Source organism: Fringilla coelebs (genome assembly GCF_963513975.1).
Source record: "Fringilla coelebs genome assembly, chromosome: 1".
NCBI classification, from domain to species: Eukaryota; Metazoa; Chordata; class Aves; order Passeriformes; family Fringillidae; genus Fringilla; species Fringilla coelebs.
In genome coordinates, this window is record NC_140028.1 from 59815091 (window position 1) to 59828303 (window position 13213).

Here is a 13213-nt window from a genome sequence, read left to right on the forward strand (position 1 = left end):
CAACTCTTCTGTACATATCACAGAGGTAACCAATTGGGTTTGGGTTTTTTTTATTATTTTATTTTATTTTATTTTATTTTGCCACAGTACATCTCAAACAACCTTGTTTTTTTAAGATGCGTTTGATGACCAAGGATTTCACTTTATTCCTGAACAAGGAAAGATATCACACATGCCTAGGAATAAAATGCTGAGATCTTTGAATGCTCTGTATGGTGCTTGAGTGTTGGCATCCTAGCATTCAGCTGGAAGGCCAATATACCTTTCCAATTATGCAAAACTCAAACACAACACAATATTTTTATTATCAATGGAAATATGTTTCTAACAGCAGATCTTACTTAAAACAAAAATCATGGTGGCTTGATGCTCACCTTGAGTAATTGAGAAAAATGGTCAAAAAAACTCAATCCATTCCACCTTTACACAAAATCACCAAAGTGAGACTAAACCTAATAGTCAGGCATGGCCCAAGAAAGGGACAGTTCTCCATTTTACACAATTCTTTATGATACTAATGATACATGTACTAAGAATTTACATTAAGAATGCACCGAATCAAAATTAAAAATATTTTTCTGTCTGCACTACTGAATAAAATCTATGTTTTCCTGTGTTACAATCAAAAATGGTGTGTACAGTCAGTCCTGAATAATGCCCTAAAATTAAGTTTACCCTGGATTTTCTCCTTCAAGTCCTAGCCATTTTCAGTCTATCATTATGTTTATTATGAGGCATATGATCTTAGGAAATTTCCATCTCTTCAACTGAATACAAATTAATGTAATTTCAAAAGATGTGGCAAAATTGGCCTTTATGATCTTAAAAGTTTGCTATGGAAAAAAAGATGTAGAGCAAGCAGTTTCAAGTATTTTATTGTTCTGGAAAATATTATGCTTCTAGTTGGAATTCCCACTGTATGTACCACTGATAATATTCATTAGGTGAGGAAGAATTTTTGAAACTTTACAAAACCCTTTAACTGCACCCACTGGAAAATCTATGGCAGAGGATCAGTACGTGTACCAGGTATTGTGACTATAGATTTAAAATGGTCCTGCTGCTTGCTTGTAAGAGGGCTTCTGAAGAAGGAGTATTTGGTAAAAGTAGAAGTAGCAGCCTGATTATGGGAAGTCCCTTCAAGAATGATCAAATAACTCTGAAAAACAGAATATCTGAAAAAGAGCTAGTCAGCAAGAAACATAAAACTATGAATAAATACCACAAATATTTAAATAGGTTTTAAAATTTTATTTAATCTTCAAAAAATATACAGGGCATGAACACATATGAACATGGCTCAAAATCCCATTCCAATAATCTTTAAGTACTGACTAAAGGGGAGACTGGACAATACACAGTAACAGTGGAAAATGAAAAGGCAACAAAATGAGACTATATTGCAACTTGTAGTTAAAGATTTAAAAGAAAATTGCGCAGTTGTTTATAGTTATGAAAGACAGGATTAAAAAAAAAAAAAAAGTCAAGTTGCTTAATATTACTGACATGTCAGAATTGGAGGATAAATTTCCCTGTGTAACCAGTCAAGGAATATTACTATGATCCATGATGCAACTGAATTATGATTATCATGTTTGTGACAGAAAATCAAGAGCAGTTTTTTCCCAGAAACTTAAAAAGATTAATAGAGCAACCCAAAGATACAACTTTTTACTTATTCTTGTTCTAACAATTTTATTTTTAAATCAGGGAATCAAAATTGCTGAAAGATTTTTTTTTCTGAGCTGAACTACAGATGAAGTCTTATCAAATCAGGTTGACAGACTAAATCTGCCTCTGCATCAAGACTTATTCTGTCAAGAACAATGTTCTTGTCTCATGCTAACCTAAGTGACAATATCAAACACAGGCCCATTATGTCCCTGCTACAGCCACTGATTTAAACACTTTTAAGAAAATAAAAACAAACAAATGAAAAAAACCTCAACAAACCCATCCCTTTTTATTAACACTTTAATGCTGTTTTTTAATATAATATCCATTACTAAGCTTAAAAAAAGAAATTGTTTCTAGTAAATCTGAGGCATAAAGTGCCCATTTTCTCTCTTCTGATTTATATCATTGTTCTGTTTTTACAGCTTACTGTTGACAGAGTGAGGTAATTCAACTACAATTTTTCCAACGTTTTTTCCCATGTACATGTAATCTACAGCACGGAATACAGATTCCAAGCCAGTGAACTTGCCCTCAGGAGACATGTCTCCAAAGTCCACCTCACAAACCAGGTCTCCTCTTTCATACATCTTGAGCAAATGCTGCAGAGCCATTTTGTAGTCAGAAAGGTAATGGTTCAAGAAGAAACCCCGGACGCTAGCAGACTTCTTCAATAGTTTTGCTGGCAATAACTCTGCTTTAACGGGCTGGAGGCCAGTGGGGTTTTGGTAGCCAGCGATAAACCCAATAACTATCAGGCGCCCTTTGATAGCCAAGGCATTGAGAGCCAAGTCAAACATCTTTCCTCCAACAGATTCATACACTACATCCACACCTTCAGGGTAGTCCTTCCTAAGCACAGATTCGACATTTTCAGTTTTATAGTTGATCGTACGGTCACAGCCAATGGATTTCAGAAAGCCACCCTTTTCATCACTGGAGCAGGTTCCAATTACATGGCATTTTGCCTTCTTTGCAAGCTGCACAGCGAACTGGCCTGTTCCTCCAGCTGCTGCTGTCACCAGAACCTTCTTGCCTTCAGACAGGTCTCCCAGCTCTTTCAAACTGAGGTATGCAGTTGCGCCACTTACCATTAAAGTGAGAAACTCGGGTTTCACTGAGGGTAGAGGGACTGCTTGTCTGGCCGGCACAACTGTGTATTCAGCAAAGGAACCTGCTTTCACGTAGGCCACAGCTTGACCCACCGTGTAATCTGCACTAGCACTGAGTCCTAACGCTACCACTTCACCGACACCTTCAAAGCCTATGTCAAAGGGGGGTTTAACTGAGGCGTCATATCGACCAGCTGAGTAGTTTATATCAGATGCATTGATGCCGACAAATCTAGAAGAAAACAAAAATGTTTTAACGAGATTTACTCCTTACCAAGTTTTCATTGTATGAGAAACCTTATATTCAAATTTGTGGGATAAGTATAAGATTTGTTCTAATTATCTGTATATTTGAATAACGAGCAGACTCCAAAGATTACTTTCATAAGACTTCCATAGTTTCCATTCTGTTATTCTAGAATTACAGACAAATTTTCTAAACAAAAAGAAACAACAAGAAGCTGTAAAAAGTAAAACCCAAACCCAAAACAAAACAAAACAAAATCCCTTATATTTTCCTTAGGTCCACTTGACCAAGCTAAAGAAGCTGAAAATAAATCTGTAAAAGATTAAAGTGTGAAAATTAACTGACCACTTCATACAAGATTTGAAAACACAGAAGAATGAAACATGCAGAGCAGTAAATATGTGGATTCTGGCAACAATTTTATATTTTTGAATATAATAATACTGTTAATGACTAATGATCATATTAACTATCGATGTCATTTGCAAGGTCATGTTACTGTAGGCAAGTACTTTTTAATTGATGGAGTCACTGCAGCAAATTTGCCTTTTGATGTAGCTAATGTCAATGTTAAAATATTTTTCTTTATATAAATTACTAGCAACACATCAAAACAACCTTGCACGGAAGGCCTACTGACCTCTAACAGGTGAAAATAGATGGCTGTTTTTTTGTTTTTAGAGAAAGATAAAGATATTCTCACAACTCGATTAAGCGCTGGGAGATAATGCCTAAGACAAAGTTATGATCTAGCTGAAATACAAAGATCTTTTTTTAAAGTAACTATCTACACAGGCAAGAGAAAAGAGACTGGGGAAGGTTCTGCTAACTGGGAAATGTAAAAAAGAAACACATGAAACAGCAAATGCCAGGACTGTTACTATGTGCGGATGTGACAACCTAAAAGGTGTACTTGACACCATGCAAAAGCTGCAGAAGTAGGCAAACAGTGCACTTTTCATTGTTGCAGTTAGCAACAAGCTCAGTTCGTATATGTGTGTAGTTTTAAATTGCTTGCACACAGAGCGGGGAGAACTAAAACCGCTTTGCTCCTTTTGATATTCTTCATTCTTTACAGCATGGGGAGCTTCAAACTTTCACCAACGTTATGTATAAAAAGACACGTAAGCGTAAACATATCCATGCATAAAATAGGTAAAAGTGACTCTAGCACTCGGTAATCCTGCCTTTAACTCGCGGCTCTGCCGCAACAAATAATGTCTACGTCTTGTCCGCAGATACAAAAAATCTATTATCCGGCTCTGCCGCGACTCCCGTACAGGAGTGCTAAAAGATGTATAAAAATTGGTAACGGAGTTGCAGCTTCCGAGGCAAACCATCCCTCGGGCGCCAGGCGAGACGCGCCGGCGCTGCACCAGCCTCCTCCCGCTCTTACACCCCAACTTCTGGGAAGGGGAGCGGAGGGTGAGAGCGCGGTGGGGAGCTGTGCTCGCCCCCTCACCGGCCTCACGGCTTCGCCTTGCCGGGGCTCTCGGTAGCGGCAAGGCCAGCCCGGGGCGCCCGCTGTGCCCCCGGCCCCAAGCCGCAAGGGAGGTCCCGGCTCCCCGCTGGGCTCAGCCTCCCTCCTCCCGCTCCCGGCGCGCCTTGGCAGGACGCGGAGCAGCCGTGCCCGCGGCTGGGGCAGCGCACCCCGACACGGGCAGGCAGCGCAGCGACAGGAGAACAAGCCCCCCCGTTTTTAAGACCTTCCTCTTCTCGGCGCTGCACGGTGGCGGCCGGAGCACAAAGGCAGGTAGAAGAACAACCAAACACTCTGAGGACAAAAACTTTGCGTGCGGGGAAGGGGCAAGTCGTGCGGAGGGCCAGGCGCCTGCCGAACAGGGTTCCAGCACACGCACCGCTGCTTTTGTTCTGCAGCCGAAGAGGATGCGAGCCCTTCCCCGCCGGGGCCGAAGCGCAACTTGTGCGTGCGGCTGCGGGGGCAGCAGCGCAACTTGGTGCTGCCCGGCCGCGCCGGGCAGGGGATGCAGGTTCTCCGCGGGGCTGGCCACCACCTGCTCCCCGCACACTCACCCGTGCACACACACACAGAGACACGCATAGACACGCGTGTTCGCACACCCGCTCCCTCCTCGTCTCTGCGGGGCGGCTGTGCCACGGGAAATGATCCTCCCTGGGCTTCTGGGTTCATCACTATTAATCAGCGCAGCCCGCTGTCTAGCCCTCCCCCCCTATTTTTTTTTAAACCTCCTTTTTATTGTGTGCAAACTCAAAACTCCTGGTCGCGTTGTACGGGCTTCTTCCCCCCACCCCGCGCACCTTTTTTTTTTTTTTTTTTTTTTACAAGATTGTTTAGTCTTAGATTCCTTGCACATTAAAATGATCATATGCACCGTCTGGATTAAAACATAGTGTCTAATTTGCCTTGTCATTCCAGCTGACAGAAGTGAAGTGGTAGGATGTGCATGCAGTTTCACTGATTATTTTGCCTTTAAAAGTAGGGAAAAGTATGAATTAGAAGTTGAAGATCAGTTTACTAACTTCTGAGACTGAGGAAAGTAGAGAGCACAGAAGAAACAATTACTTGGGGTGCTAGTGGGTTTTAAGATACCGTCCAGATCTTTTATGTTGCCTTCATTCACTTTCTTAATTTAAATCTGTCCTTTAATTTAGAAGTTACTAGATGAGTTTTGTCCCTTTCATTTCAAGATGCAAACCTGAGGCAGGGTGTGAAAAAAGCCTGATATGGGCTTTTCTTGAAATAATTATGCACATTGAGTCACCCGTTTTATTTATACTCAACAGTGTTGAAACCCCTCGAACTGTTTATTATAGAAAACAGGAGGACGCTGCCGGGGGGAAGAAATGCTGTTTTGTGTACCACAACAAAGAGTGAGACACCGAAAACCAGCATCACAGCCTTAAACACAGACAAAACAAAGTCATCCAAACCAGTACTACACAAGAAAAACATTATTTAGACCAAACACCCAGCAGGAATAGCCCTCCACTTTTCCCACTGGGATCTATCCCTTTAGTCCCCTGGTTCAAAAAAAGAAACTTTCTCAAGCCCTCTTACCACTCCCTTTTCTATAAACTTTGTTCCCATCTTCCAGCCCAAAAGTAAATTCTTACAGTTATTTTGGCAATGATATGTGTCACTTCATCAATAAAATCTCGAAAATCCTCCAACAACTTTAAGAAGGACCAAACCTCTACAGCCCTCGGCCCTTCTCCTGCAATGAAATGGAAAACCCTTGCTTCCACACCCGCCCCTCTTTTCCCTCCGGAAAACAGGACAAACAGACATAGAAAACTTAAATGGCTTCACTAAGGATTTATCACCTTTTCCCCTTCCCTTTCTCTTCTACACAGAATCAAAGGAAAAAAATAGCTTAAATTAATTTCTAATTCTGAAGGATTTTTGAGTAAAAGAAGGGTTATTTTTTTCTGTATAAAAAAGTAGAAATAAGAGTTGCTGGCATAGTTCTCTAAAGCAGAAGAAAGTTTCCCCTAACTGCATTTTATTTTAAAATATCTATCCACACACAGATTTTAATTTCCTATTCCCATAAATCCCAAACCAGATTTTATTGTTGTGAATGACGATTGTTTTGCATGAAAAGCTCAAAGCAATTAATACTATTCACACTATGGGCGTGACTGGGACTAAAATGAACAAATCTGAAAATGCCCTCTTAGAACCCAAGTCTTTCATTGTTTTGTTTTTAATTGTATGCTTCTACCTATTAGAAAATGTATAGTTGTATTTGAGCTTGGTTGTTTGTTTTTTTAAAAAACTAAATAGTCAGGGACTCGTCCCTTTGGGATAGGATAGTCCTTCCTCAGAGTGACAGAGAGAGGGGAAAACATTCAGAACTTGCTTCGTGCCGCAGCTTGAATACAGCGAATGTTTTACAGTAACATAATTCTGTGTCTTCTGTGATATTCTTCAGAAAGGAAAAGAGAGAAGTAATGCCACAAGCAATACAAAATGTATGAACTCTACATCTAGACTTCATCACTCACCTCTTCCTCCCCTTCATCTCCACACAGGCATATGTACCAGTAGAGGAACATGTGTGTAACAGGCTGATGTGTTAAAGACCAGCAACTGCCTGTCTGAATCTGTGGACCAGCTCCTGTCTTTAGTGTGGTACCTTTCACCTTGTGAGCCCTTTTACATGCCATGAAGTGTGCATGTCCCACGAGCACCCAGGGAGCCCATTCAGCAAAAAGAGGGAGAAGAGAGAGAAGGGAAGAGATACATTGGAAGCTGTTAAAAAAAAATGAATAAATTTTAAAAATTTACAGGAGGGAAAGTGGGGGAGTGGGATGAGAAAGACTCCAAGTGCATGTGTGGGAGGGAAGGGAGTTGAGAAACAAGGATGTCGCTCTGCCTTGCATCACCCAAGTAGAGTACTTGCTACTTGTATCTCAAAGTCTTTCGACCTCTTCCACAGAAAGGAATTTAACTCCAGCCTGATGGCTGTTGCACGCCATTACTGTTTCAGTCATTAGTGGCTGCAGCAACACAGTGTCTTAGACTTCTGAGGTTTGGAGGGAATTTGGGTCTCAGAAATCCCAGTGGGGGATACCAGCATCGAATTAAAGTGCCACAGCAGCTTTCTCGTCAGCTCCTGGAAGAACCCCTGTTCTTTCTCCTTATCACTTCGTTGCCCTGTATTTGTGTTTTACATATGGATACATAGATGTCACACATATGCACACAGTCACGCACTGCCTTAGCAGACCTTGCAGCATTGTTCTCAAGCCAACTTAGTGCTGCTTAATATCTTTAAGCTCTCACGGTGAACATGGCAAACCATGTGTTACTACTACTTCCTTGCTTGACAAGAACCTGAGAGCGCTGCTCTCTCCCGTGCCAGCCACGCAGTCTGCTCCAAAGTTCCCGGAGTTTCGGCTTCCCCTCGTGAGCAGAGAAACCCCTGAACTTCAAAAGACTTAGTTTTACGCAAGGAAGGATGGTGTCTAGGAAGGAGCCGCCGAGAACAAACAGGTTTTACGGAGACAGCTGTGGGGGGAGGTACGTTTTGTCCTCGGAGTCTTCATTTCACGGGGAGCTGGTCACCGCGCCGGACGTGGGATTTACGGTGTATTATGCTAAGCAAAATGTCACCTCCTCACACTTCGCCCGACCCGGCTCCTCTCTAAAAGCCACCAACAACTGCGGGCCCGCGTCCTGCGAGGAAGGCCGAGGGCTGCCCTGCCCCCTCCGCGCCGCCCGCGCTTGGCGCGGAGGGCTGGGGGTGGTGCCGGGGCTGCCCGGGCGGCGGGCCCGGCCGCGGCCTCCCCGGTGAGTCACGGCTGCGCGGGGGCGAGGCCGGAGAGCGGCGTGAGGGGCAGTGGGGCCGCGCCGAGGAGACAGCGGCCGGGCCAGGCCCGCCCGCACACTGCGACGCCAGAGCGCTGTGCGGGTGCGCCGGGGACACACTCATGCCCCGGGCACGACGTGCGTGCAACGGGCCCGTACAGGCCCCAGGGAGGGGCCGTGGGTGCGCTTCCTCCGTCTCACTCCCTACTTGGCACACACCAAACATAACACTCGCCTCTTCCCCCCTCCCTCCCCGCCCTCCCTAAGGCACAGGGGCCCTGGGGTGTTTTCCTTCGGGCAGGCGCACGCCGGGAGCAGCGCGCACAGACAGACAACACACACAGCCCCGCCACAGGAGGAGGAAGTGTCACCCCCACACACGTGGACAGGGTGACAGAGCTGTAGCACCAGCCGTTCAAAACAACAACAATAAAATGAAATTAACAGTCGCCAGATGGCGGCTGGTACAACTCTGGAGCCGGTCTCCGAAGTGAGGAGAGAGCAGGCCACAAGGCGCCAGGAATCGGCGGGGGCCGCGGGGGCCGCGGGGCCGGGGCGCGGGGGGGGGGGCGGGCGGGGGCTCACCTGTTCCTGACCAGGAGGTCTCCGTCTCCCGGGAGCGGCACGGGCGCGTCCTGCTGCAGGGTGACCGCTTCCCTGAAGTTTTGGCTCAGCTTCGTCACCACCAGCTTCTTCATGGAGCTGGGGATGGACGAGCCCTGGAAATCCAGAAACTGACGGGAGTAGGACATGTCCAAGATGGGCCGGGACCAGCTGCTACCGAAGGACCAGGCAGGAGCTGCCGCGGCGCAGGACGGCTGCTGCCGCCACCACCACCGCGCCGCCCGGGAGCTCAGCGAAGCGCCGCTTTTCGCGCTAAAACTCATGCCCTGCCTCGGCTCTCCTCTCCCGCCCCGCTCGGCAGAGCTCCGACTCGGGATTCTCCAGGCAGCTCGCAGGACGCGCCGGCAGGAGAAACTCCCCGCTCGCAGCTATGTGTGTACGTAAACAGAGCCCCCGAGCAGCAGGTTCTCCCTCCCCTCCCAGCCGGCCCCTCCGCCGCAGGGAGACGCCGCCGGAGGAGCAGCGGCAAGATGGTCCCCCTGCAGCAGCCGCTCGTCTTCTGCCACCGCGGGCACTACCGAGGGGCGAGGCCGGCCCGCTCCCGCGGCCGTCCGTCCCTGCCTTGCCAGCGAGGCAGGTGTGCGGCAGGCCAGAGTATCTCCTAAAGGAGATGGTGGTGGTGGCTTTTAGTTTGCACCCTACCTCTGACTAAGGGGTTTAAAAACAGGGGAGGGGGAGGGGGGGGGTAGACAGACGGACAGATAGAAACGCCTCGGATTAGCCCCCCCCGCCCCGTTCTTTAGTTTACAAAAAAAGGGTATCTCCCTACCAAAAAAAAAAAAAAAAAAAGGAGGAATAAATTAAAAAAAAAAAAAGGAAGAAAGCACGGTAAATTATCGGCCGGGAAAGGTTAGAGAAGTGGGGAGAAGTTGCAGAGCTAATCTCCTAATGTTGTTATTAGCCGCCGCCGAGGAGCCGCTGCCCGCGGGCGGACGCTCCGCCCCTTCCGTGCGAAACGTTTCACTTCCTCGCAAGGTGCTACGAATCAACCCCGAGACGGCGGCGGCGGCTCCGCGCCTGCCGCGGGAGGGGATTTAAACGGGCGAAGCTCTTCCCGCCGTCGCCGTTCTGCCGGGAGGGGAAGGGTAACAGGCTGCTGTCAGTTTGCTTGGGTCTCAGGGGTTTCCCCCGATCCCTCATACTGCCAGAAAATCTCACCCTCCCTTTCCCTACTTGCTTCTTTCTTTCTTCTTAAAAAAAAAAAAAAAAAAAAAAAAAATCAGTCATCTTTCGCTGTAGGTTACGTTTGGGTGAGGGAACCTGCGCAGGGAATCAACTGGGTTTAGGGACCGAAGTCAATGTTGTGATAGAGCCGCCAATCCCAACTTGGTACAACTGCGTGGAGAAAGGCAATATAATAGAGATGTTGCATTGATGTCGCATGTAGTTCTCAGAATTAACTCCATCCTACCAGTGTAAACAGCTCAATGCTTAATTGTGCGGTAACAAGAAAGAAAATCCCCTTCTGCCCGAAAAAGAACAAAACTGCAGTTCCAAGTGCTTTCCTTTAGGAATCAGCTGGGTAGTTTTTATTTGCTTTCTTGACTTAAAAAAAAAAAAAAAAAAAAAGGGAAGAACCCTTCTGTTCTCGCAGCTAACATTATATAAATCCCCAGACACATACTGTGCAAAATGTATTAGCAGTATGTTTCATATGCTGCAGTTCTCGCTCTGCAATCTGTTGGTATTTTAAAGTAAGGATGAACTGTAATCTCCCATAAATCATTTTTAATTCAATGCTGGGTAGACGTGTGCCACGGCGAAGTATCGTCTCCTGCCTGCCTCTTTTTTTTTTTCCTTTCTCTTTTTAAGTTTGCTGGAAGAAGACCTTTGCTGAAGTTAAATCAGCACATGCGTCTTGCACAGCACTTCAGCAAGTGGATTATAATAACAACCCCCTCAACGCGTGTCTCACATGAGGAATCTTTTATGCCGTGCTGTATTAAGACTTTTTTTTTTGTCATATTGTTTAGCTCTGGGAAAGGGAAAAAAATGAAAACAAAGCAATTAAAAAGATTGACAGGTATGGGTTTGTGTGAGACCTATTTGTAATTGTCAGGGTGACGTGGGCAAGAGGAGGAGGAGTAACAAACTGAAGCAGGAAAAGCAGCTCGATGTGTCTGTCTATCAGTTGAGACTGTCTGAGAGCCCTGGGATCCGAATGTGTGTTATATTTCAGTGAAAAGAGAAGAGAGGGAGAGTGGATCTCTTTCTCTCCCAGGAGTTTAGGGGGGGGGACAGTTCACGTTAATCTGTCCCACTCAGTGAATGTCTTTTCTTCCTCCCCCCCCCCTCCCTCTCTGCACACACTCTCCGGGGTTTTTCTTGGTTTTGGCAAATTTTTCGTGTGTGTGTGTTGTTTTTTGTTTTTTGGGTTTTTTTTTTCTTCTGTTGCAGATCGAGATCAGCAAAAAAAAATCCATGATAAAAAATGTGTTTGCATTATATTTAGTAGCAGAAGAAGCTTCGATTTGTGGAAGAGAAAAAAAAGGGAGAGCAAGAGAGAAAAGTAGTCCTCTCCGGTGGTGACACTGTTTGATCTGTGACTGTTTGGAAGGTGGAGGAGTGACTGACATTTCCCATCCGGTGTATATGTATGTATGGGGGCTTTACTCCTTTTTATGATTTGCTTCCTTGCTCTTAGACTAAGTGCTGGGAGGAGAAGGAGAGACTGGATCGACCTCGTTTTTTGCACAATGAACAAACTATTACCAACGCAATAAAAAACCAAACAAAAAAAAAACCCCAACAACAACAGCAGCAACAACACACAAATCCACGAGCTTGAAACAAGCCAGCGAGCGAGCGAGAAAGTTGCGCTTTGAGACTCTTTGATCTCGGAGAAAGCCTGAGAGGGGGGGAGTGACTGAATTTACCGTCTCATCGCCGCCGCTTGCTCGGCTCTCCACCGCGAAGAAGGAGAAGAAGACGAAGAAGTGATTAAGGAAAGGAGGGGGAGAAGGGGAGAGAGAAAAAGGAGGAGGAAAAAAAAAGGAACGAAAGAAAGATAATGGATTTGGGCTACAGATTGAACTGATCAAATCTTATTTATTTTGCACATCTCCACTGGCATCTTCCCTGCTGCTGCTGCTGCCGAGAGGACTGAAGAGCTTTGTCTTATAAGGAACTTAAAAGAGAGAGAAAGAGAGAGAGAGTGTGTGAGAGAGAGGGAGGAAAAATTAACCTTGTAAATGAAAACATTTCCTAAGCAAGTTTTTGGAGTGGCGGCGGAAATTGGCATCCCTGTCACCAGTCTGTGGCTTGCCTCATCCCACACCCCACCTTCCCCCCCGCCCCGCGCACCCCGCTCGCCGCGCCGGGAGCTGACCCGGGGGGGGAACCCGGACCGGGCGAGAGGAGAACCCGACCAAACTTTTTCGCCTTCCTCCCCCCCCCTCCTTCCTCCTCCTCTCCCTCTCTCCCATTCCTCCCCACCCTCCCTCTCGCTCTCCCTAGACAGAATTAGAAGTTGAATCCGCTTTCTTTTCTCCTTCCTCCCCCTCCCTCCTTCCCTCCCTCCTTCCTTCCCCCCCCACCCCCCCATATTTTATTTTTTTTTTATTTGTGTGTGTGCGTGTGCGGCTGTGTGTTTGTTTCTGCATGAAAAGAGGGGAATCGGAAGAGGAGTCCTGCGTGGAAACTCTGCGGCGGCGGGCGGCGAGGCGGCGGCGGCGGCAGCAATGCCGCGGAGAAAGCAGCAGGCACCCCGGCGCTCCGCAGGTAACACCCTCCGCCTCCCGCGCTGGGGTGCCGCGGGCACGGCAGGGGAGGGGTTAACCCGCCGGGAAGCATCGCCGCGGGGGGAGCGGTTCCTCCAGCCCTGCCGCAGATTTAAAACACCCCGCGTGGCTGCCTCCGGGGGTTTGGGGCTTGGGGCGGAGGGTGGGGGGGGGGAGACGGGGAGGGGGGGAGCAGCACCTTGGTGGGGAAGAGACAGGGGCTGTAGTTTGTACTTCTTTGTACGCGGGAGCTGGAGGGATCGGCGTAGTTCTGAGGTGTGTCACGCCGAGCCTGACAGCCTCCATCCTCTCCGCCGTTGCCAACACGTTTAAAACTAGAAACTTCATTTTGTTGCAGTCCTGTAATCTCCGCATGCGGATCCGCGTGTGCGTGTGTGCGGTGCCCAGGGCACCGCCGGGGAGGGGAGGGAGCTCCGCTGTGCCAGGGCAGGGATGGTCTGCTTTAAAAGTGTGTCAGACCGTATCCAGGCTGAACCTGACACTCGCGAAACAAAAGTCAACAAAATGGGACACAGCGAGG

The 13213-nt window shown here is 47.0% G+C and overlaps 2 protein-coding genes across 2 annotated transcripts in view; one reads left to right on the top strand and one right to left on the bottom strand.

Moving 5' to 3' along the window:
- Positions 1-1242: 1242 nt before the first annotated feature.
- Positions 1243-10625, bottom strand: PTGR3 (prostaglandin reductase 3). The gene is made up of 2 exons (XM_084203174.1): positions 8915-10625; positions 1243-3018 (listed from the first exon to the last, which is right to left on the bottom strand). The coding sequence occupies exons 1-2, from the start codon at positions 9214-9216 to the stop codon at positions 2094-2096; spliced, it is 1227 nt and encodes a 408-aa protein (XP_084059300.1). The 5' UTR covers positions 9217-10625; the 3' UTR covers positions 1243-2093.
- A 1922-nt stretch (positions 10626-12547) lies between these two features.
- The window catches only part of TSHZ1 (teashirt zinc finger homeobox 1), a gene marked incomplete at its 5' end in the record, with an annotated part of 54228 nt that continues 53562 nt past the window's right edge, over positions 12548-13213 (top strand). Inside the window, one exon of the mRNA XM_084212060.1 lies at positions 12548-12673. Within this exon, the coding sequence (XP_084068186.1) occupies positions 12634-12673 (40 nt within the window). The remainder of the gene's footprint in view (positions 12674-13213) is intronic.

What these genes read in the sequence shown, in the direction of transcription:
- PTGR3 (XM_084203174.1), bottom strand. Translation starts at nt 9,216, where the DNA reads ATGAGTTTTAGCGCGAAAAGCGGCGCTTCGCTGAGCTCCCGGGCGGCG. An exon ending in GACCTCCTGGTCAGGAACAG is followed by an intron (nt 3,019 to 8,914) that starts GTGAGCCCCCGC and finishes GTTTTCTTCTAG; the next exon opens with ATTTGTCGGCATCAATGCAT.